At 43.3% G+C, this 26,213-nt stretch overlaps 1 protein-coding gene across 1 annotated transcript in view; it reads right to left on the reverse strand.

The window, feature by feature from the left end:
• Positions 1-790: 790 nt before the first annotated feature.
• LOC311072473 (uncharacterized protein) overlaps positions 791-26,213 on the reverse strand; it is a 30,725-nt gene continuing 5,302 nt past the window's right edge. Inside the window, exons 2-6 of the mRNA XM_084097495.1 lie at positions 15,328-15,469; positions 10,754-10,880; positions 8,805-9,514; positions 7,455-8,710; positions 791-3,190 (exon numbers count right to left, since the gene is read on the reverse strand). Of these exons, the coding sequence (XP_083953621.1) occupies positions 9,469-9,514; positions 10,754-10,880; positions 15,328-15,469 (315 nt within the window). The 3' untranslated portion in view covers positions 791-3,190; positions 7,455-8,710; positions 8,805-9,468. The remainder of the gene's footprint in view (positions 3,191-7,454; positions 8,711-8,804; positions 9,515-10,753; positions 10,881-15,327; positions 15,470-26,213) is intronic.

A 26,213-nucleotide genomic window follows, 5' to 3' on the forward strand; every position in this document is an offset into this window, starting at 1 on the left:
ATTAACTGCTAAGTTTAACCATTTCAGATAGCGCTCAAACACCGAATTGATTCTTCTTTCGTGTTTACTTGCGCTTGAATGAAAATGATGTCTGAATACCTGTCTCAGCAAGTATTCTCTCTGTTCTGTGACAAGTGAACAGTTGAGAAAGAAACCGGATGCGTCAGTTTATCTGGTCTGTGCAGTCGTTCTTAAAGTGACAGCAGCCTAATATTCCTGCTGTTGTCTGTGTCTTTAATGTTGTAAAGGCCACCCATCGGCCCAACGACGGAGTCCAGCGGTGTGGGTGAAGGTATAATGCGTGTGTGTCTTCTCAGCGCTCCAGTGAAGTTCACTTAATTTATTAGAATTTAGTTTCAATATTACTTTAGCTCTACGCTTAATCTGACTCCAGTTTCAAATGATAATTAAATTTAGATTGTGTTTCTTATTAGAAAATAATCATAAATATTGATTATGATTTAATTTAGATCTTTGATTATTCTGAGTATCCAATATTTTAAATTATTCATTCATTAAGGGACCCGGTATCGCCTTGAGACATCACGTCGCAAACTGGCCAGTTCTGAAATAGTCAGAGGATGCAGTGCGAACTATTTTACCCTTAGGTGGTCACCCTATGCTTACTCATAACAAAAGGTGCAAGTTATTTAATAGTCGCGAGCTACAATGGTTTGATCTATCCTGGAAGAGATTTGCGGTAGCATCAGCCTCCTCATAATCTACTAGAAATAATGATTTCAGAATAATGCAGAATAATTCAAATATAACATTTTATTTGTCAGGTAAAAATGTATCATGCCAATTACACAAGTAAATGATTAAAAGCCAATTCAGAAATAAACAATACATGTCATCAATTACTCAAAGATGACTCTAAGCGTAAGAAATGCATTCCTGACAGAGACACACAGTGGTGTGTGAGTGTGTTCAGACGGGAAAACACGGACACAGCACTGTATGGGGTTTTCCTGGTTACAGATTCCCAAAGACTGCTCTGCCAATTCCCATACCCAGACCAGAACAGAAGAGTTGTGTTGGGTCTATTCCTGTTCCCCAGGGGGTAGCACATGGTTTCGGGGGAGAATTATCAGATATCTTGAAGAGACATCATCCAAAGAGGAGTACAGGATTCTCCTAAGTTCTCAATCTTTCTCATTATACCAATGACTGCAATCAAACTAAGACCATTTCACCAATCGCATTTAAAATGATACCAAACATGAAAAGGAAAAACAGATTCACAAGATACATCATATGTGATATATAGACATTCTCAGTGAACTTTTATTGACTTGACTCGAGAGGGAAGGAGGGGGAGGAGGGAGGAGGGAGGAGGGAGAGGGAGAGGGGGATGCAGAGATGAGGAAGGAGAAGAGTTTGGACAAGACAATGTCCTGTGCTCTTTCTTTGCTCTTTCTTTGCGATCTTCTGTCCGGGTGCGTTTTATGGCTTTATTGCAGGATGAGTTTCATCTCAGCTTTTGTCTTAGCAGGAAAATCAATTCTTACATGAGAATAAAATAAAATTACAGCTTTAACAAAGATAAACCTATATCTAATTTCTACAGTGTTATTTTACATGTATGCAGCGTGTGGGGTTAGTGTGTCGTGTAAAGTGCATCAAGCTTCAGAACCAGACTAAAACAGTCATGTGCTCCCCTGCATAACACATGCTCAGAGTTGGGTATAACACATTACAAAGTAACGCGTTACTGTATTCTAATTACTTTTCGTGACAACGCAGTAATGTAACTCATTACATTTAAAATAAATGTAATTTGATTACAGTTACTGATGTCAATAAAATTAAGTTACTTGCGTTACAAATGTATTGTTAAGAAAAAATATTAAAGTACATAAATTAAAATGCATTTCTAATTTAATAACGTTTTGGGGCGGCTGCGTCAGTTATTGAGCATGCCGCAAAGACCCGCCCCCTTAGTTACTGTCGCTATGTCCGACAAGCTACGCTGCTCTCACGCCACACCATGTTCTCACGCAGTGAAAAATACATCGCGGAGCAGAGAGGAGACTGACAACACGCTGACAGACAGGACAGACCAGGTTACTTTTCGGTGACGTTTGATATTAAACATATTAAACAAAGTCTCACCTTTCAAATTTGGTAATTTTTTAAAAGAAATTTAAACAATAAATACCGTTTTGTGGCTCTTTAATGTGTCGTGACAGATCGCTGTAGAGAGCATCAGTTAAAGCTGCTCGTGAACCGATCATCTCTTCCTTCTAGTTAATTTATAGCCTCAAATAAACATGAATAAACATAAGAAGGAATGTTGTTTTAACCACGGAAAGGCGTCAGTACACTCCGATTTTCGATTTCAAATCCTCCCATGTTAATCTACTAACTCTCCTGACTGCTTTGTCGGACAAAATGGCGGATGGCGAAGTATGATTGGTCAGATCACCTGTCAATCAAGCTCCCTGCGAAGGGTCAAATTATTGTTTTTTATATATAAAATTTACTGGAGAACTCTGCTGCTAAAATAGACGGAGACAAGTGTGGTGGTTGTTTCTGCAAGTGGAAATATAAACATTTTTGTTGAAGAGAGCTGTAGCAGCGTATGTGGTGGAGGAAATGCTGCCCTTGTCGACTGTAGATAAGACATACTGTAGACACATTTAAAAATACTACAGTTTTCATTATAAGGCAAGTTTATGTTAAGAATGTTAAGTTCTACAAATGCATTGGATCTTTAAGTCAAGTTGCTGTTTTCATATTTCTGTAATATTTTTCAGTCAATTTTAAATTACAGAAAGAACTGAGTTTCACTTTGTAGTGTATTTTTGTAGGTTTAATAGGTTTTCAAAGTAACTTGAAAGTAAAGTAATTAGTAATCTGATTACTTTTTACATGCAGTAATCAGTAATGTAATCAAACTACAATTTTAGAGCAGTAATTAGTAATTTGTAGTGGATTACTTTTTTTGAGTAACTTACCCAACACTGCACATGCTGACATAAAACCAGTGAATATAAGAAGTCCATTCAGACATTTGTCATAAGTGTGTTTGTGTGATTGGCCAGACTATCATGATTCCAGTGAGAGGAGGCCCAGGATCAGCATCCCTCGAGCTCTTCCACACGGTTAGACCACAGCTTTACTGGCCTTTATGAAGGAGCTCATCTTCTGCACAACTGTCCTGCTCTTCTCTTTCTCCAGTGCTGTCCTGCACACGACAATAAAACAAAAGTACAGAACAGTTTTAGAATTTGCTGCCGCTGACCTGAGACAATACAAGCATGCTAAAGAACTAGCCGTATCAGAGAACACGCAGTCAGTTCCTCAGTCGTTCTGCAGATGCTCTCTACACCGCTGGTTATTGAGCGTTCCTCCACTAAATGATGCTGGTTCTCAGCATGGCCTATTTCTGTCCTGTTTCAGTGCCTCTGTGGTCTTTATGTTTCTCCAGTGAGCCTGAATATTTCTGTACAGTCGCTCCCTGAAGGAAAAGCACACAGTTCTGCATGGAATGACATCAAAGCCATGCTAGCGTATTACACGGCCATCAAACACAGCGTTACATAAACAGCAGCGCAGTTTCATTGGACAGAATATCATTTCCTTGAGCTATTGCTAATTAAACATCCTCTGTGGGTTCAGAAGAACTGCAGGAACTGTGAAACACTGCAGTGGGACACTAAACTTCATCTTAAACTATTTAAACAGCACTAACTCCTTCCTTTAGCATTATTACGGCTCTTTTTAAAGGGATAGTTCACCTAAAAAGGAAAATTAGCCCCTGATTTACTCACCCTGAAGTCATCCTAGGTGTATATGGCATTCTTCTTACAGACGAATACAATCAGTGTTATATTAAAAACTGTCCTGGCTCTTGACGCATGACGTAAGGACGGCACTGGACGCCTCTCGCGGATCAAACACACAGCGCTGGGCAACTGCGTTCGTCATCACGCTGTGCGTCAAGTTCAAATGTTACTCTTTTGGCATAAATCGGTGCGTTCGACTGTCTGACGGAAGCTTATCGGATTAGTTATTTTAGTCGATAAAGGTTTAAATGTGGATATTTTTCTTGCACAAGCGCATCGCTTCACTTCAGAAGACCTTTATTAACCCTCGCAGAGCCGTGTGGAGCACTCTAATCATCGATGCGCTTTAATGAACTTCCAAAGACAAACAGCCATTCACTGCCATTATAAGCTTGGAAGAGCCAGGACAATTTTAATATAACTCTGACTGTGTTCGTCTGAAAGAAGAATGTCATACACACCTAGGATGACTTGAGGGAGAGTAAATCAGGGGCTAATTTTCATTTTTGGGTGAACTATCCCTTTAAGTGAGAGATAAAATAACTATTTGCTGAAGATACACACTTTCTCTAAAACATTCATGTCAATTATAAGCTAAAATCATTAGAAAATAAGAAGTCCATGAGCAAATTTTGTGTCGGCTAGCGATAATGAGAAGCTCTCCGGTGGGTCGGAGCAGATGTTTGGGGAGATGATCCACAGCTGGCATTATTCACCAGCTGTCGAAGTTTAGCGTGTGCTGAGAGCAAAAGCCTTGAATATGATAATATATGTGCAAGCCAACATAGAAAACATCTGCCTCAACTGATTTAGCAATGTGGTAAATTAGCTGTCAGTTTTGACTGAGTAAAGATGGCAGTGAGAAGGCTTAAGCGAGGTGGTTTAGTTGACCGGTGTGTAACAAGGTTGGACACATGAAGGACGCCAAACCTTTTCCCATCATGCATCATCACCTTTTTAAAGAGATAATTCACCCTAAAATGAAAATTCTGTCATAATTTACTCGCCCTCATGTCGTTACAAACCCTTAAAAGCCTTTCGTTCATCTTCATTCATCAACACTAATTAAGATGTTATGAAATCTGAGAGATTTCTGTCCCTCCACTGAAGGTCTATTCAGTGATCGTGTCTCTTCAGAAGTCTTGGGTTAATCCACTCTATTCTTATGGACCATCTCTTTATGAAGCAAAGGAGTTTTGGGTGAATAAACTTTCAAAAACATCTTCATTCGTGTTTCAAAGACGAACAGAAGTCTAGTAGGTTTGGAACGTGAGTAATTGATGACAGAATTTTAATTCTGGGGTGAACTCATCCTTTAACTATGTTTGATGATCATGTCTGCTTTTTCAGTTTCTATGCATTTTAATTTCTGTTTTCTTTTTTGAATTCTGTGAACTGAAATGACTGGGGAATGAATCACTTGAGTGGGTTTTGTTCAGTGAATCTCAAACCAGTTAGTAAATGGGTTAGTGATTCGTTGTGCATCATTGGGACCGTTCACGCGCTGCATCATGGAGATGTGGAATCATGGAGATGTGGGATCATGGAGATGTGGAATCATGGAGATGTGGGACTACAGTGTGTTGGTGGGTGTGAGAGATGAGATGCCTGTCGTCAGCACCCTCGGCTGAGCGAGATTACTGCGAACACAAAGCACAATACACACAGGACAATGTGGAGTATTTACCCACAATCCACTGAAAACTAGCCTATCGTCTGACTGCCATGCAACAGATCTTTATGAAGAACAACACCTGCATGTACAGATTGGATAAGACTTTAGAAATGTTTAGCAAAATAATCAAAACACAAAAAATGTGCAAGCTTTTTCTTGTTCTTTCCTTCCAATAAAAAAAGCAAATCTGAGAATTTGAAGTTTGACATTTTTTATTACATGCTGCCAATACTTTTATTTGTTTTCATGTTTTTTTTGTTAATATTGTGGCGTATAATAATAATGATAAAATGTGATTAAAATAATAGCATTTGAATGGTTTAATTTAGAACTTCGTGGCTTTGCTAATTATTTTTTTTATTTTTATATATATACAAAAAATAATAATAAAATAGAAAAAACAGAGCAAAACAAAATGAACAAGACAGACGCCACATTACTCAGCACACACTACTCAAACTACACTATCACAGTATTGCAGAAGGGAGACCAAATCTTATCAAACTGATCCAGTTTGTTTAAAGTTTTTTCCCCCCAAGATGTAATAACTTTACCATTTCATCCAACCACATTTTAACAGTAGGGACTTTGGTGTTCTTCCCATAGTTTAGTATTAGTTTCTGTGCAATAATCCATAGCACAACAACTGTTGTTGAGATTTTTGAAAAGAAGTGAGGTGATCTGAGAGATCCGATATCACCACAAGTGGATCAGGCTCTAATTCAACATCTAATATTTCTGACAGAATTTGAAAAATATTAGTCCAGAATAGAATTAGCTTAGAGCTTCCTCTGTCTGACATTTATCACATATTGGGGGACACATCTTAAAGTTAGTTTTAGCGTAATGAAGTCAATGAATAATCTTAAATTGCACAAGGCAGTCCGAGAGTTAACGGAGCATTTATGAATATTCTCTAACGCATTACCAGCTTCACTAATTCTGGCTTTAAGATTGATCCTGGATCTGTCACATGACCCTGGGGTCCCCAGAAGCCCTCGGGACGACCCACTGTTTCGGCAGGGCCCGGGCTCCTCAATAATAGATGTGGCAGGTGGTGACACAACACTTCACAGACTTAATCAATCTTTTATATCCCAGCTGTTGGAGAGCAGCGTTTGAAGTCTGCTGGAGGACACCGAGAGGACGGCTCATGCTGGAATCATGCTGCAAATCCAGGCAGACTTTAACTTCACTTTCATTTGATTTTGTAGATCAGTTTCATTTTTAATCATATGGACACCCAAAGGTCTACTGGGTCATTCCATGTCAACCAGAAGGTCCTGGCAAAAAATATTCTTTCTAACGAAAGAAAAATATAAATAAAGAAGGAAGCCATAGATGAATGTTTACGGAGTAATTGTCATGGTCATGTCATGTTTAGTTTCATTATCTTGTTCTGTTTACTTTCTATGTGCTGGCTTTTGTCTTTGCCTGAGTTCTAGTTCATTGTTGGTTACTATGGTTTCTCCTGATTAGTGCACACCTGTTTCCTGTTTCGTTAATGATCATTCCCAGTGTATTAAAGCCATCTGTTCCCTCAGATCTATGTTCTACAATGTTAGTGGTTATTATGTAGTGTGTTTCTGTTATTTATTGAAATTCTCTTTAACCTTCATTCTGCATCTCTCATCATCATTGTGGATTTTACTACATGCAACCAGTGACAGAACTCAGAACGGATTTATGCGCGGCACACAGTGTAAGATTGTGGCCTGTCCCAGACGAAAGATGATCAGTCGTGGGGATGTCTGTGGTCATGTCTTCTAAACGCTGGTCCCACAGTGTCGTACAGTGAGAGAGGCTCAAAGATCGTCTTGTGACCAAAGATAGCCTGTGATAATTTTCTGTCAATGTCCGAAGTTAATCATGATCATCTCAGTAGTGTTTGCTACTACGACCTCCATCTACTGACTAGCCAATAAAAATGCAACATGAAATGGCATATTGATCAACGTGACATGGCATTAAAACTTAAAACTTCTTACCTCAAGCTCTGTTTGCAAGTTGTCATGCCAAGCCGGCCTCTTCCCTCGCCACGTCCATATTCTCCTCTTTCGCTTCATCCTCTTTTTTTCAACGCACATAAGAAACACAATTGCCAAAGTGCGATTCATCTTGCTCTATTTATTTACCAGCAGAGAGACCGAGATCCCAGCCAGACTTCAGCCAGATCTTAAGCCCAGAGCCCAACACAGACTCGAAGCTCACCAAGAGGCTAAACCCAGAGTATTTGCCAGAGGTCAGTTTCGTCCCGGAGCCCGAGCCGACTGTGGAGACTGAACGGGTGCATGAGCCGGCAGCAGCATCGAGGCATCACTAGTGGAGTTCGAGGGGATCGACTGGAGCCCCGCTCACACTCCCATTGCTGAGGGCCGATCAATGAGCTGGTCCTCACTGAAGTATTATTTGATGAGCTAGATGATGTAATCGTTAATAGTCTACAGTCTCCACTGACCCCGTCCAGTTCCAAGTTGTCCCTCTCCCTTCTCCTCTGCCTAAGCCACCCAGTTCCTCCACGGTCTCCCTTCAGCCGCTCGGATCCTCCACGGTCTCCCTTCAGCCGCACTTTTGACATCCACTGCTTTATGTTGGGCAGTTCTTCAGGAACGTCATCAGGAATGAAGCACTGTGCTTGACCCTGGGTTATCATAGATCTAACCCTGCTTTTAACCCAGGGTTAAAAATTGCAAGTGTGAAAGCCCGAAATGTTTCAACACTTGAGGTGATTAAATACGCCCCTTAGCAGTGCCTCTAATCGCAGCAGTAACACTCAATCAAGGGTGAAGATGAAGGCAGGAGGAGCCGGAGCGGGAGAGCCAGGAGGAGCCGGAGCCAGGGGGGGGGAGAGGCCATGGTGAAGCCAGGGGGGCGGCTGACTGAGGTGGAGCTGATGGAGGTAGAGACCCAGGCAGAGCCGACACTGAATCCCCTCGTATTCAACCAACACTTCCACGGGGAAGGACGATGTTGCCAGCTCACACACCTGGTCAAACAGTTTGCTGGGCTCCGGCTCCGGGACGATCTGTGGCTCGGGCATTGTGGCAGGCTCTGGCTCCTAGTCTGCGGTGGGCTCTGGTATTAGTTCTGATGGGGTGGGCGATCAGTCAAGAATCATATTGATGAATCCTCCTCGCCGATGGTGAAGGGGGATCCGCACTGCGATTATACCCAGTTGATAAACTTCATTAGCGTCCCACGAGGACAGTCTCCGGACAGGCATCCTCTCGTTCCATGTTGAGTCCTGCCCGGAAAAACACACACAGACTGTCTTTGTCGTAGCGGACTAGATGGTAGAGATCCAAGAAGACTGAAAAATGGCTTAAAACTCACCACACCTTAAACACTGTCCATATGAGGTCCGTAGACCAAAGAACTCCAAGGGAATTATTCAAAAAAAGCCTGCACACACCATCAATAAAGGACTATTTATTTTTTTGACTTTTAAAAGACAAAAATGTTGTGTAATTGTTTATATCCCCTTCTTTTTTTACTATGGGCTGTTAGGAAACACAATATTTTGTGATCCAGCATGTTTATTTTTTAGTTTTGTTTATTTTGTTAATTCTTTTGTTATTTTTTTTCTCCTTTCTTGTTTAAAATGTATCATCATTGAATATTCACTTGATTGTGTATTGAGTTCATTTTATGTAAAATTCTGTTTAAAAATGAACATATTTTTGGTTGTTAACATACCCCAGTTTGGTTGACCATGTGATCCATGTAATCATGTAATTTCTTAAGATGGCTCCTGGACTAAGCGTTGGGCTGGTTGGACTTGAATCAGCGCTGCACAAAATGATCGGGGTATGACATCACAGTACCACCAGAGCGATGAAAGAGCAGGCAGCTCGATTCAAGTCCATCAAGCCTATTGTCAACTTGCCATTGAGAAAGGTCACATGTGACCGAAACGTTTGCCATTAAAACAGTGATTTTCTCTCTTCTACTCTATCTCTTCTTTTCATTGATAGAGTGTGCAGGCTTTTTTAATCATTTCCCTTAGAGATCCAAGAAGTCCTGTGTACTCCTGGAGGAAGCGATTCCCCTATGAAAGAAGATGGTTTAATCTGTTGCAGCGAGGATGAGAAGGCAACATCACAGCAGTAACATTTGTTTAACACTAAATCAAAATAAGTTTCAGGATATTAAACAAAGCAAACGAACAGCGTTAATACATGAGATCAGACAATAAACAGAACAAACACAGGGCTTAAATACACATCAACATAACATAGAACAGGTGTGAACAAATTACTCAAACAATGCAAACACTCGTAATAGATCATGCTTCACATTTTATAACAAGAGGAAATTCTAATACTTAATTCATGAGAGGCAAATCTTGGCTCGTTGTAAGCGTGTGGAGAGAGCACTGCCGTAAGAGACGTGAATCATGTCGAAACGATACTGCGTATTTGAACAGTTCAAATAAACAAAATACCTTCTTACAAATATTACTGAAACTGATTCAAATATAGAATCTAATAATGATAATAATATAATTATTAATAATAATGAATACACTATTGAGAGCTAGTTAATGTGCCTCAACTTGACCATTTCCAGGTAGTGTATGTTCTATGCACCTGTTTGATAGAGGGTTTCAAGAGATATGTCTAGTTTCAACATTAATTGTTCTTCAGATATTCAACTTTAAATACAAGTATCAGCTGTATGAAAGTGACACACATTTGTTTTTTTATCACTGATATTTTGCACATAGAGCTGCATTAAGATCTCCATGTCTCCGGGACCTTAAATATGAAGATACCAAAAGTAAAGTTTTGTTAAGAACCAGAATCTACAAGGATATTAAGATATATTTTAATATTCTTGGGTTACAGGCATGCAAACTTTCAAGGGGAAAAGCATACAAAGAGCTTTTTCCCATTTTTTAACTGTCACCAGTGGAATATGATGCAACAAACACTGCTAAAGTCAATAAACGCAGGAAGTTAATCGTACTGACGCTCTCCGTGTTCCGTGTGATTGGCTGTTTGCCGCACATGTGACGCTTTAGCTGCTTAATCACAAACTCTGACAGAGAACGTTTTCACCAAGCGGTGTGAGACGCTGAACCTGATCTAAACCAGGTTGGATTTGTATGGTTTTGTCATCTCTAAACCTCCTCAGATTTAGCCCAACGAGCTTCACGCAGCAGGCCTCAGATGTTTGGTGGTTATGAGCATATTAGTGTGCATGTAAACATCTAAATACAAAACAACAATGTTTAACCATGCAATCTAAGTTCGGAGAAGAGCACTATTCAACACGATACACATACCTCTTTATGGCCTTGTAGAAGATAAAGACCGTTAGGAAAAGGAAGACCGTTAAAGCACTCCCTGCCGACCCGACCACGATGATCTCCATCCACCAGGAGCTCAGCAGAGGAGCAGGAAACTCAGGAGCTGAAACACACATCCATGCAGTGTGTGGATCATTCACTATGGTGCGTTAAGGCATTTATTATGCAAGGCATACGTAATGTATTTTATGATGCGTTGTACTTAGTATTAGTATAGTATATATAGTATTATACTATAAGAAAATTAACAACTACAGTTTTATAAAAGGCTGCAAAAATAAAGACTGTAACGGTCTGTTTTGTTTTACTGCCGCAAACAGATCCTCTGAGTCCAGAGCCCCGAGAGTGCTGTGCCTTACCCATAGAGAGCAGTGCGGGAGGAGGAGGAGGAGGAAGAGGAGGAAGAGCCCTGAGAGTGCTGTGCCTTACCCATAGAGAGCAGTGCGGGAGGAGGAGGAGGAGGAAGAGGAGGAAGAGCCCTGAGAGTGCTGTGCCTTACCCATAGAGAGCAGTGCAGGAGGAGGAGGAGGAGGAGGAGGTGGAGGAAGAGCCCTGAGAGTGCTGTGCCTTACCCATAGAGAGAAGTGCGGGAGGAGGAGGAGGAGGAAGAGGAGGAAGAGCCCTGAGAGTGCTATGTCTTACCCATAGAGAGCAGTGCGGGTGGAGGAGGAGGAGGAGGAAGAGCCCTGAGAGTGCTGTGCCTTACCCACAGAGAGCAGTGCGGGCGGAGGAGGAGGAGGAGAAGGAGGAGGAGGAGGAAGTGCCCCGAGAGTGCTGTGTTGACCCATAGAGAGCAGTGCGGCAGGAGGAGGAGGGAGGAGGAGAAGGAGGAGGAGGAAGTGCCCCGAGAGTGCTGTGTCTTACCCATAGAGAGCAGTGCGGGAGGAGGAGGAGGAGGCGGAGGAGGAGGAGGAGGAGGAGGAGGATGAAGAGCCCTGAGAGTGCTGTGCCTTACCCATAGAGAGCAGTGCGGGTGGAGGAGGAGGAGGAGGTGGAGGAAGAGCCCTGAGAGTGCTGTGCATTACCCATAGAGAGCAGTGCAGGTGGAGGAGGCGGAGGAGGAGGAGAAGGAGGAAGAGCCCTGAGAGTGCTGTGCTTTACCCATAGAGAGCAGTGCGGGAGGAGGAGGCGGAGGAAGAGCCCTGAGAGTGCTGTGCCTTACCCATAAAGAGCAGTGCAGGTGGAGGAGGAGGAGGAGGAGGAAGAGCCCTGAGAGTGCTGTGCCTTACCCATAGAGAGCAGTGCGGGTGGAGGAGGCGGAGGAGGAGGAGGAGGAGGAGGAAGAGCCCTGAGAGTGCTGTGCCTTACCCATAGAGAGCAGTGCGGGAGGAGGAGGAGGAGGAAGAGCCCTAAGAGTGCTGTGCCTTACCCATAAAGAGCAGTGCAGGTGGAGGAGGAGGAGGAGGAGGAGGAAGAGCCCTGAGAGTGCTGTGCCTTACCCATAGAGAGCAGTGCGGGAGGAGGAGGCGGAGGAAGAGGGGGAGGAGGAAGAGCCCTGAGAGTGCTGTGCCTTACCCATAGAGAGCAGTGCGGGAGGAGGAGGAGGAGGAAGAGGTGGAGGAGGAAGAGGTGGAGGAAGAGCCCTGAGAGTGCTGTGCCTTACCCATAGAGAGCAGTGCAGGTGGAGGAGGAGGAAGAGGAGGAGGAGGAGGAAGAGCCCCAAGAGTGCTGTGCCTTACCCATAGAGAGCAGTGCAGGTGGAGGAGGAAGAGGAAGAGGAGGAGGAGGAGGAGGAAGAGCCCTGAGAGTGCTGTGCCTTACCCATAGAGAGCAGTGCAGGTGGAGGAGGAGGAGGAAGAGGAGGTGGAGGAAGAGCCCTGAGAGTGCTGTGCCTTACCCATAGAGAGCAGTGCAGGTGGAGGAGGAGGGAGGAGGAGAAGGAGGAGGAGGAAGTGCCCCGAGAGTGCTGTGCCTTACCCATAGAGAGCAGTGCGGGAGGAGGAGGAGGAGGTGGAGGAAGAGCCCTGAGAGTGCTGTGCCTTACCCATAGAGAGCAGTGCGGGAGGAGGAGGAGGAGGAAGAGGAGGAAGAGCCCTGAGAGTGCTATGTCTTACCCATAGAGAGCAGTGCGGGTGGAGGAGGAGGAGGAGGAAGAGCCCTGAGAGTGCTGTGCCTTACCCACAGAGAGCAGTGCGGGCGGAGGAGGAGGAGGAGAAGGAGGAGGAGGAGGAAGTGCCCCGAGAGTGCTGTGTTGACCCATAGAGAGCAGTGCGGCAGGAGGAGGAGGGAGGAGGAGAAGGAGGAGGAGGAAGTGCCCCGAGAGTGCTGTGTCTTACCCATAGAGAGCAGTGCGGGAGGAGGAGGAGGAGGCGGAGGAGGAGGAGGAGGAGGATGAAGAGCCCTGAGAGTGCTGTGCCTTACCCATAGAGAGCAGTGCGGGTGGAGGAGGAGGAGGAGGAGGTGGAGGAAGAGCCCTGAGAGTGCTGTGCATTACCCATAGAGAGCAGTGCAGGTGGAGGAGGCGGAGGAGGAGGAGAAGGAGGAAGAGCCCTGAGAGTGCTGTGCCTTACCCATAGAGAGCAGTGCGGGAGGAGGAGGCGGAGGAAGAGCCCTGAGAGTGCTGTGCCTTACCCATAAAGAGCAGTGCAGGTGGAGGAGGAGGAGGAGGAGGAAGAGCCCTGAGAGTGCTGTGCCTTACCCATAGAGAGCAGTGCGGGTGGAGGAGGCGGAGGAGGAGGAGGAAGAGCCCTGAGAGTGCTGTGCCTTACCCATAGAGAGCAGTGCGGGAGGAGGAGGAGGAGGAAGAGCCCTAAGAGTGCTGTGCCTTACCCATAAAGAGCAGTGCAGGTGGAGGAGGAGGAGGAGGAGGAGGAAGAGCCCTGAGAGTGCTGTGCCTTACCCATAGAGAGCAGTGCGGGAGGAGGAGGCGGAGGAAGAGGGGGAGGAGGAAGAGCCCTGAGAGTGCTGTGCCTTACCCATAGAGAGCAGTGCGGGAGGAGGAGGAGGAGGAGGAGGAGGAGGAGGAGGAGGAGGAAGAGGTGGAGGAGGAAGAGGTGGAGGAAGAGCCCTGAGAGTGCTGTGCATTACCCATAGAGAGCAGTGCAGGTGGAGGAGGCGGAGGAGGAGGAGAAGGAGGAAGAGCCCTGAGAGTGCTGTGCCTTACCCATAGAGAGCAGTGCGGGAGGAGGAGGCGGAGGAAGAGCCCTGAGAGTGCTGTGCCTTACCCATAAAGAGCAGTGCAGGTGGAGGAGGAGGAGGAGGAGGAAGAGCCCTGAGAGTGCTGTGCCTTACCCATAGAGAGCAGTGCGGGTGGAGGAGGCGGAGGAGGAGGAGGAGGAGGAAGAGCCCTGAGAGTGCTGTGCCTTACCCATAGAGAGCAGTGCGGGAGGAGGAGGAGGAGGAAGACCCCTAAGAGTGCTGTGCCTTACCCATAAAGAGCAGTGCAGGTGGAGGAGGAGGAGGAGGAGGAGGAAGAGCCCTGAGAGTGCTGTGCCTTACCCATAGAGAGCAGTGCGGGAGGAGGAGGCGGAGGAAGAGGGGGAGGAGGAAGAGCCCTGAGAGTGCTGTGCCTTACCCATAGAGAGCAGTGCGGGAGGAGGAGGAGGAGGAGGAGGAGGAGGAGGAAGAGGTGGAGGAGGAAGAGGTGGAGGAAGAGCCCTGAGAGTGCTGTGCCTTACCCATAGAGAGCAGTGCAGGTGGAGGAGGAGGAAGAGGAGGAGGAGGAGGAAGAGCCCCGAGAGTGCTGTGCCTTACCCATAGAGAGCAGTGCAGGTGGAGGAGGAAGAGGAAGAGGAGGAGGAGGAGGAGGAAGAGCCCTGAGAGTGCTGTGCCTTACCCATAGAGAGCAGTGCAGGTGGAGGAGGAGGAGGAAGAGGAGGTGGAGGAAGAGCCCTGAGAGTGCTGTGCCTTACCCATAGAGAGCAGTGCAGGTGGAGGAGGAAGAGGAAGAGGAGGAGGAGGAAGAGCCCTGAGAGTGCTGTGCCTTACCCATAGAGAGCAGTGCAGGTGGAGGAGGAAGAGGAGGAGGAGGTGGAGGAAGAGCCCTGAGAGTGCTGTGCCTTACCCATAGAGAGCAGTGCAGGTGGAGGAGGAAGAGGAAGAGGAGGAGGAGGTGGAGGAAGAGCCCTGAGAGTGCTGTGCCTTACCCATAGAGAGCAGTGCAGGTGGAGGAGGAAGAGGAAGAGGAGGAGGAGGTGGAGGAAGAGCCCTGAGAGTGCTGTGCCTTACCCATAGAGAGCAGTGCAGGTGGAGGAGGAAGAGGAAGAGGAGGAGGAGGTGGAGGAAGAGCCCTGAGAGTGCTGTGCCTTACCCATAGAGAGCAGTGCAGGTGGAGGAGGAAGAGAAAGAGGAGGAGGAAGAGCCCTGAGAGTGCTGTGCCCTACCCATAGAGAGCAGTGCGGGTGGAGGAGGAAGAGGAAGAGGAGGAGGAGGAAGAGCCCTGAGAGTGCTGTGCCTTACCCATAGAGAGCAGTGCAGGTGGAGGAGGCGGAGGCGGAGGAGGAGGAGGAAGAGCCCTGAGAGTGCTGTGCCTTACCCATAGAGAGCAGTGCAGGTGGAGGAGGCGGAGGAGGAGGAGGAGGAGGAAGAGCCCTGAGAGTGCTGTGCCTTACCCATAGAGAGCAGTGCAGGTGGAGGAGGCGGAGGCGGAGGAGGAGGAGGCAGGGGCGGGTACAGCCGACGGTGGCACAACAACTGGCGACCTTCACCTCCTCTGTTCATGTCATGCTGTGAGCAAAACGACTGGAACTCTGCCTATAAAAAAAGAGAAGAGAGAGATGAGAGGAAGCCACTGCAGCCACTGATGCCATTTATCAACTCATTACAGGCTTTCAGATAATTAGTCTCATGTTTACTACATTTAGCCAAGGCTGCAAAACCAACTTTCAGAACTATCGCTTCTCACACTAAAGATTGCTTTATTAATAATCTTCTTGATCAGTTTAGCTTCCCAAATAGCTTAGAAGAACTCGATGTTGCAACAGAAACCAGTGACTCTCTCTTTTCCAGCACTTTAGACACAGTTACTCCTCTGCGCTTAAAGAAGATTGAAGGAAATAGTCCAATGCTGTGGTACGAGCACACTCGGCCCTTAAGAGAGCAGCCAGAACAATGGAACGCAACTGGAAGAAAACAAAACTAGAGGTATTTCGCATTTCATGGAAGGAGAGCTCGATTACTTATAGAGAGGCTTTAAAAGCTGCTAGATCTGCTAATATTTCAACCCTATTAGAAGAAAATAAACATAATCCTAGGTATTTATTTTAAACAGTGGCTAAACTAACAAAAAATAAAGCTTCAAGCCCAGAAGTTTCCAAGCAACACAGCAGTAATGACTTTATGAACTTCTTCACTCATAAGATTGATAATATCAGAGAGAAAATTATGACTATGCAACCGTCTACTACAGTATCGCATCAGGCAGTGCATTATAGTCTCCCTGAGGAACAATGTGATTCATTCATTGCTATAGGAGAGGAAGAATTTACTAAACTCATTAAATCATCTAAATCGACAACATGTATGTTAGACCCTATACCGACTAAGCTACTGAAAGAGATGCTCTTTGATGTAAATCATTAATTCATCTTTGACACTAGGATATTGTTAGGTTTTTGGTTGCAGCAACGAGGAAACAGGATTTCTGTAGAGCAGGCTTTATTAACGATAAACTTAAAGGAACGCTCGGGAGACTGAGAAACAGGACAGAACAACCAGCTTAACATTAACGAAGACAGACAACTGAACAGGACAAAACACAGGGCTTAAATACACAGGAAAACAAGAGGAACTAATGAGACTAATTAACGACACACCTGAAACAAGGAACCTAATCAGTAACCAAGGAGACAAACAGGTAGGGAACATAGGAGAACTGATTAACAGACTAAAAGATTAACGCCGGTTTCACACTGCACGCGTTAGCAGAGCGCAGGAGCAGTGCGTATGGTGAGCAGGAGCAGGACACGCGCGTTTTGCTTTCACACTGGCAGCGTTTGTCACGCACGGCTGAACCGCGGGTTGTGTACAGACAGAGTACTCTATAATGGATAAGTTGGCATTGCTTTATTTCGTTTTCAAATACATTTAAGATAAAGTACTTGTCAAGAAGCTTATTTTATTAATAATTTAATTTATATAACTTTTGGTTCATCTTTGTTTTTATTGTTCTGGCAACAAGTTTGTTTTTGGACATTTGTTTTCTTTTTAAATTGCTGTTGGTCATTTGATTGACTGTTTAAATTACAATAGATATCATCAATGCACTTTTTGGATAAAACTGCGGTGTATTTTGGCCATGATCAATGCATTGTCACTTTAATTCAGCGTAAGCGGCGCAGCAAAAATAGACCAGGCGCCGAAACGATCGCGGCACTGCTGCTCCTGCTATGCACTGCCGCGCCGCCTCTGCGTGCGGTGTGAATGCACTCATTGAATAACATGGACGCCGAAAAAAATAAGCGCTGCTCACGCGCCGCTGACGCTTGCGGTGTGAAACCGGCGTAACAAAGAAACTCAAACATAACCTCTAAACATGACTAAATAAACCCCCAAACGTGACAGATGTACAGAAAACTTTTAAGCTGGCTATGATTAAACCGCTTGTTAAAAAACACAACTTGATTGTACAGAATTAGTCAATTACAGGCCGATCTCGAATCTACCTTTTCTGTCAAAGATACTAGAAAAGGCAGTATCCTCACAACTATGTTCCTTTCTAGAAAGAAATGATATCTGTGAGGATTTCCCGTCCGGATTTAGACCGTACCATAGTACCGAGACAGCTCTCATTAGAGTCACAAATGATTTCACGCTTGCTTAAATATATGCTCAGGTGCTCATCTGCTCATGTGTGGTTGTGCGTGTTGCAGTAGCGCCGTCATATCTGGCTATAACATGACATATAGTCTATAACACGCTCTCACACGTTTATATTTTAGCCTTGTTGAGAGGAGTAACATTTACATTTTCAGTTTCAACAACCAGATGCATTTACACTTGTCCAGTTCCGTCTGGAATGTGGCCAGACCTCCTCCTGAAGATCAGATTCAGATCCGTCTCGGAGATAGACTGGATAAACCCAGCGTGATCTGCCCTGAAGCTCAGGCCGGACACCTGTACATTTATCTCTGCTGCTTCCTTTATCCTTATCCACCTATTGGCGGGTTTAATCCAATCCAATTCCAGAGCCGTTACCCCAGCTAACAGGAACTTTCACTAACGTTATGTAAAGGTTATGTAAATGTTAGTTAAAAACTTTCCTGAAATAATGTTTCTGGAACGTTCTTATAATGTTTATAGAGTTAAAATACATTCTCGTAAGGGTTAGGGTAACCCTAACCCTAACCCTAATGTTGAGTGAAAACGTACTTGGAACAGTTTTTAGAACGTCCATGTGATGTTATTTGTACTTTTCTGATGTTCTCATAATATTGAGAGAAAATGTTCTTAGAACAACATTCCCAGATATCTTATATGTTCTAAGAATGTTTTTCTAACATTCCCATTATTTATTTCTGAATGTTTTCTGAACATTCCAAACATTCGTTTTTTGTTTTTTTTTAAGGCGTTAAAGGAACACTTCGACTTTTTGTGACTTTGGCTTATTCCTCGTATCCCCCATAGTTAGATAAGTCCATACATACCTTTTTCATCTCCGTGCGTGCCGTAACTCTGTCTGACGCACCCACCGCTAGCCTAGCTTAGCACAAAGACTGGAGGTAAACGGCTACAGCTAGCCTACTGCCTAGAGCCCTGCACGGGGCAAAACATCCAGCCCTAACCGAGACCTGGCCCGTGGTGTTCAAGCCCTAATCCGGCCCCAGCCCGAAAAAGTCTGCAATTTTTCAGCTCGAACCGCTCTCTGATGTGCGCTGTCTCTGCTAGACGCACACACAAGACGCACACACATACACACACACGCTACTAGGTAAAATTTTATTATAGGCCTCAAACATAACTACCACCACCTACAATTATGCCCACAAATATTAATACAGACTGTCCATTACAGAGAAGCATAAGCATGCAGTAGAGAATATTATATAGCCAAATGTGATCCAGCAGTAAATAAAGATTTATGGCATACCTTTTTTTGATGTCAAGTAACTTTACTGAAGAACAACGTTTCAAAGAACTCTTCGCCAACTGGCTAACGTTAAATAATAATAAAAATATAATAAAGAAAAAAAAAAATCCGTTGAACTGAGTAGGTTCATTCACTGTTTATTTGTGATCGTTGTGAAGAAAAAGAATAGCATCCACTGTTGAAGGCTTCAGGCTCAGAAATCAAATCAAAACTCTTTCAAAATGCAGCTTTTCCTGAAGTATTGGGAACTTTTAGTGACTCCTTACGCTCCAACTTCTCCCTGATGCTCTGCATGGTCAACTGTCACCTAATGCACGCGCGTCGCGTTACTCGCGTGATCGCATATTGCGTTGCATATTTATAATATTAGCCTATCAATATAACAATATTCTATACAGTAGCCTGCGCTCTGCACGTATATTATGGGCACGATGAAAGGAGAAAAGCTAAATGAGCCCGAGTCCGACCAAAGCCCAATCTGTAAAAAAAAACACAAAAAAAAACAATTGACCCGACTGCTCCCAATAAGTGACAAAATAACGCCAACATTTTCCTATTTACATGTTGTGATTTGTATAGTCACAGCGTGTACAAATAACATGGTCACATATTCTCAGAAGGCAAAGCACTGCTAACTTGGGCGGAGTGATTTGCTCGCAGCGCCTGAGAAGCCCCGTGGTGAGGAGCAGAGTTCACTCAGAATTGGAGTAAATCACTCCGCAGAAGTAACAGTGCTTCGTCTTCTGAGAATATAGTTCCCAGTATGTATACGGTTAAAAGATGGTTGTGTCTAATGTGACCTTGTTATTCGTGCACGCTGTGACTATACAAATCACAACATGTAAATAGGAAAACGTTGGTGTTATTTTGTCACTTATTGGGAGCAGTATGCTAGCTGTAGCCGTTTACCTCCAGCCTTTGTGCTAAGCTAGGCTAGCGGTGGGGGCGTCAGACAGAGTTACAGCACGCACAGAGATGAAAAAGGTATGTATGGACTTATCTAACTCTGGGGGATACGGTGAATAAGCTAAAGTCCCAAAAAGTCGAAGTGTTCCTTTAAGAAGTTATTTTCTTGGTTTATGTGAAGTTATGGCGCTTTTCCACTGCATGGTACGGTTCGACTCGGCGCGGAACGGTTCGGCTCGCTTCGCTTTTCCACTGCGTGGTACGACTCGACTCGGTACGGCACGGTTCGGTTCGCTTTAGCTCGGTTGCTTTTCCGCTGCAGTTAGTACCGCTTCAAAGTGGGTGGGACTGATCGTTATAGTTGCCGTCTCTACTGCCATGATATCATCATATTAAATGCGAATTTTTCATTCCGTGTTTCCCCATCCGCTCCTCGGCAACCAACGAGAGGAATGTGCACCTCGTCCACTGACCACGATTCAGCCATTTCTTTTTTTGAAGTTTTTTTAAAGCAAATACTTTTAAAACAGGCGCTACAGCGCTGGCTGTTGTCTACTGGCTATTTAAATCTAGCGGGTTTAGTGTCTCGTGTCGTAAATACAATGACGCTGGTAGTGATGATTCTGTCTGACCAATCAGTGATCTGCAGTGTTTTCACGTCACATTTTAGTATCGGTACGGTACGCTTGGAACCTCAACAGAGGTGGTACCATTTAAAGCGAGCCGAAGCGAGCCGTACCGTACCGTACCATGCAGTGGAAAAGCGCCATTAGAGGAACATTCAATTCTATCATTTTGGGAATGTTAGGAAAACGTTATTTCTGAATGTTGTCTTAATGTTCACAACATCCGTTTTTTTTTTTTAAGTATTAAGAATGTTTTATAATTTTGGAAATGTTAAGAAAATATAATTTTTTTAATGTTTTCTGAACGTTCAAAACATACAGTTTTTTAAAAATGTTTTAAGAACATTTTGTTCAAACATTTATACATAACTTTTAATGAACGTTAGTGAACGTAAAATAAAACCTTAAAATAACCTGCAGGGAACGTTCTGGGAAGGTTTTCTTTGGGTTATAAAATTAAACCTAAAAATAACCTGCAAAGTAAGTTCCTGAGAAAGTTCTCTTTAGGTCCCCATAGAACGTTCTTATTTGGTTCCCAAAACAATAACCAAATGGGAACGTTAGGGGGGAAGTTCTGTGTTTGTTGGGTTCTTTGTTAGCTGGGATTGAACCTAATGCATTACACTAATCAATCAGGACTTTGAATTTCCATTTGGTAACAGCATTTCATCTGATTCTGAACTAAATTCTCTCATTGTCTTTCTATCACTCACAACTGTGCGCAAGCGCTCCATTCCATGCCATCTTTACACCAAACACCCAGTGTCTCCAGACAACCATTAGCCTACGGTCTCTCTACAGCCTGAAGCATCACTGTACAATGACAGTATTTGAGTTAGCGATACTCGAGTGTCAGTGTGTAAGCCGGTCTGATGGATGGCCCACCCGTTCAGGGTGATTTAAAATATAAATCTTTAAAATATAACGTTTTCAGAACATTTCCAAAATTAGTGAATGGAATGTTCCTGTAACGTTCACATTAACCAAAAAAAAAAGTTCTTTATACACTAAAAAAAACTGGATGTTTTCAATGTTTGAAAAACATTCCAAAATAATGTTTTCCTAACCTAATGGGAATGTTAGCAAAATGTTCTGACAACTTATTTTTGTTAGCTGGGACGGCTCTGTCCAATTCCTTTTAACCTCTCGATGATGCTCAATGGTTTCTTTTTAGCAAACAAATCGCTCGAGTGGGTGTAAATATCACTACAAAACCTGCAAAAATCGCTCGATGCCATTGCTGCTTCTGCAAACTGCTGATCAACACGTTTGGTTACACATTTCCTGCCTGGAGTTTTTGTGTCGCTCTGCAAAGTACGTCACCCAGATCGTTCGTCTGATTGGTCGAAGGACTATCCAATAGCGTACAGAGCAAGGGGGTAAACCATCAGCCGGAAAGCGTACCTTCCCCGGGCGGCGCCATTGATTAGCGGACCATCACCTGCTGTTAGCATTCCATTGACTCCCATTCATTTTGGCGTCACTTTGACAGCGAATAACTTAACATCTGAGGCGTTTAAAGACTCCATTTGTCCATTATTTATTTCTAAAGAAACACGAAAATGTATAAAAGGCTCCATTACCTTGTATCTTACGTTATAGCCCCATAGAAGCCGTTTTTGTAAAAATAGGCTAACGATTGCGTCATAACCACGCGACTCTCTGTCGCACAGTAGAGAGATTACCGTATGGACAGGAGGAGAAGCTCACGGGTGATCGGGGTGTAATAGCAATTTTTATCTCACTGGGAAAAACAGCATCACAGGGTTAAGGAACACTCAAAAGGCAAAATTGTAATAAAGAAGAAAAGGCTTTATTCTTTGAGGAATCTTTTCGCAACCGCAGCCACCCAGATGTGAAACAGAAAGCCTACTGACATAATAAAACAGAGACATTTTATGCAGGTTTCTGACATTCTTGACTCCTCCTTTCCAGTTTCTGTAAATTTCCTTAAAGACATCTTATATCTCAAGCTAGTATGGACTGGTTCTACCCCCCCTGGGCAGGTCATGCTGTTCTTTGTCCCTGAGAAGCCAAAAAGGCCTTTATTTACAATCTTTATCCCTGAGAAGCCAAAAGGCCTTCATTTACAATCTAGATGACCTCCTGCTGTTCTTTATCCCCTAAGGGGATGGCATGGGACCCCTTGTTTATTGTTAAACGACCCCTGTATTCTCCTGGCTGGATCCTTTCTCGTGCTCAGGTGTAAGTTTTATCACCCTGTCTTCCTGTCCCTTCTTCAGCTGTTAGAAAACCCTCACAGAAATATATATGGTCAGATGCTTTTACACACACTCAAATGAAATCAACAAGTTTAAATGAATGGACACAAGAACAATGAATTTTTCATTAACATCTCCCCCCTGTTTATCATTCTCTGATAACCAATAAAATAATAAAAATTCATTTCTATTTTCTAAAATCAATCAAACCCATTTTACTATTAAATCTTTAAGAATAGAATTAATTCAAGTCTTAATTCAAGAACAGTTATACCCTTCATGTATATCAATACTAAGCCCTAATTTGATTCAATCAAATAAAATCGCAAAACTTTTCTTCAACCATTAATTGGTCAACATTTTCTCCAGATATGTTGATCATCTCGTTGCCTCATGGACGTTCCATCTTCACCAATATGACACTTTGTGTGCTGTTGAAATGGTCTTTTTCCAACGTTGGCAGGAGAGGTATGTTCTAGCCTGTCTGCTGTCACCTGTGAAGGCAGACCTTAAGTGATTTTGTTAGTGACCGCTTGTCTTGTCGTCCCTTTGGTGTGACCTGTGGATTCAACAGCCTGAAACACTATTGTCACCAGATAATTTTTGCTCATTGAATAGCACTCAGGGTCCTTGTTCCCCTGAAAAACATTCAACCCATGTTGTTCATGTTAACAAAACAATACAGAATCAGTTCTGTTTGGTTCAATCCATCCTGACATCCTGCAAAATGAAAATTTTAAGTTAGGCATTACACAGGGTTAGGCACTGTTTCTTCACTTTGCTCATGCCATGCGCAAAAGTCTGCATCTTCTGTAAAGAAAAACAAATGTTGAGGTTATTGTCACATAGTTCTCTTTTGTCTGCTGTGCTGCCACATCTGCTCCGGCGTTTCCTGTCAAAACAATTCTTGTTATTAGCACACTTAAAATACAAACAATACACACAATTAAACCCAATGTCCTCCCAACATTTATCTTCCCACCTGTGCGATGGCTTTCAGCAAATGTGAACCCCTTAGTAAACCAGATCTAGCTGGTTAATACAAATAAAGTTCTTCAAATAAACCCCTCCTGGACTTTTACTGTCCTCATATACCGATGAGGTCAAAGCTAGATAACCTCTCAGCCTGCTGTGAAGACAATGGGTTTAGCCCTTCCCCCCTGGATTTACTGTTTTTTCCCACCTGTGAGGCCGAAATGTCTTTGTTTGTGGCCTGAATACAAATTATCCATACTAAAAAGTTCAAAGACTCATCTGACCACTTGTTTTACTGTGCGTTCTCTTGTTCCCGCCATGAGCATATTCATCCTCCTCTTGATGCACAACACCCATCTCGTGCATAAATCTAACATAATAAAATTCTCTTACTTTTATCAGACGCTTTTATCCAAAGCGACTTACATTTCAAGGTACACATTTACATTCTTATCAATTCTTGCTTTCCCTCGGAAATTGAACCCATGACTTTGGCGTTACAAGCGCTAACGCTCTACTGTTTGAGCTATAGAAAACTGCAATATTTGTTCATATTTATTTGGTAACATTTGTTTGGATAAAGTTTGCTAACCCAAACGTTGTCCTTCAGCCAAATTTCCCATCTTTCTCTGCCTCTGAAATAAAAATATTACTTAAAGCCACAATTTCATCTTCTTATCAAATTGTTTTTTTTTAAGGCAACGGCCCCTAAACCCTATTGTTTGGTCTCTTAATCAGCTGTCATCTACGAACATTCTCCAGGTCATCAATTGGTCAGGTCAGGTCGTGTACACTTTGTCAACGTCACTACACTTCGTCAACGTCAGTCGAATAACAATCTTCCCCTTTTTACAATACATAACTGTTAAGGGCTCTCTGGATAATCTGATATTTACTTAGCCTACTGTACGTGTTTGTTGCTGTCAACTTTATAACTTTTTCTCAACACATGACTGACGGCTATCTACGACTTCACAATTCTAATTTATCAATACTTAAACCTGTCCAGAAAGTAATTCAAATCTACTGCACATCATGAATGACCAAAATAATAATTAATAGACAGAGCTCGATGATCAATCAACTTAAAGCTCATCCTGTTCTGTGTTGCCTTCTCATCAGATTGACTCACAATCCTCAGCTTTGTGAAATTTCAATTTCAAAATTTCAAATTTGTCATTTGCCTTAACCCATCTATAATGCTAAAACACTCTTTCCAGAGGTTAATGACAAATTTATACACACTATTCAGACAGAACAGTTGTCCTAAACTAACACATACTGTACAAAACATGAATTCACACTCACACTCTTCCCTGACTATGAACCGCTCATATTTCTTATTAATATCTTTTATCTAAAAGGATTCAAATTTTAAATGACATTTTAACCTTACATTTTCCTGTATCTTTTATCTAATGTTTTTATGGCCTCTTAACCAGTTTCAAAGCATGTCTGTTCATTATCCATCTGATTTTAGAAAAGTCAGCTGGATTGTTTTGGTTCATTATCTTATTTTGCTCCAGCTTTCTTTGGCTGACTGATAACAGAAGAACAGACAGAGTACCATCCCAAGCAGTCTCTTTCTCTCTCACTATAAGCAAATAATCTTTTCAACAGCCTCCTAGGACTGTAACTAAAATAATCATAGTCATATTCAATCGTTCTATGATCTTTTCTAAGGTTATCTTTAGTTTAAATACTCAATTTACCTAACCTTTGTTTTCCAGAAAATTCTCTTGAGTCATCTTTAGCCACCACCATGTCTTATAATGGTCCTTTGTCATGTCTAAATGATCTACAGGAGTCAGAACTGACACATTAGTTCAGCATCGACACAAATCTCTGTGTTTTCCTTGCTCATCAGGCAACTAACATTACAACTTTTTTTTTTTTTTTTTTTTTTTTTTTTTTTTTAAATTGTCTCCACAACAGATAACCATTAGTTCAATGGTCTCTGCTGGCTCCTGAATGCCCATTCAGATCAGCTCTTAACCTATAATTGTCTTTTCTTCAGGGTGTTGTCCCCTGGCATAGTTGCAGACACTTGTCAGAAAAACAAGCCATTCAATCAACGCGGTTTCTGGTGAGTGGTATATAGAGGAACTCACATTTTCTGGGTCAGACGGCCGTAACTTCTCACAGCTCATCTCGCCTCTCAATGATCTGCTGATGCTGGTCGCCACTCAGTCAATCAGCGCCACTCTCATATCCATCTCACATAAAAACACCTCCATCAGGAAATGCCCAGTGTTTTTGCGTGAATTCCCCTGTCTTAGGTTGCCCTTTTGGCCAGAGGGTCTTACCCGTCTCTGGGGTAAACACTTCGTACACACGTGGTTACCGCTCTTTACCATCACAGAATCTGTGACCGTTTTCTTCAACATAATCTGTTGTTTTCTGGAGCTTAGGAAAAGGCGCATTCAAGAGTCATCAGAGCCATTCTGACCTAATAGTGTTCACAGGGAGACAGGTTAATAACAACAGTATTTAATCACTTAAATTCATTAATCATCTTAAAGGTAGCAACCTGCTTAGATTATAGTCAGTGAATTTAGATCACAATCGTACATTCAGTGTACTGTTGCTTCTGTAGCCGGAGCCATCGGCCCTGTTTTATGGTGGAGGCTAAAATCAGACAAAGAAGCGGTCCTAAAATAAACTAGTCAAAAATGTCACTT

The sequence above is a fragment of the Abramis brama genome (assembly GCF_963993115.1).
Source record: "Abramis brama genome assembly, chromosome: 21".
Classification (NCBI taxonomy): domain Eukaryota; kingdom Metazoa; phylum Chordata; class Actinopteri; order Cypriniformes; family Leuciscidae; genus Abramis; species Abramis brama.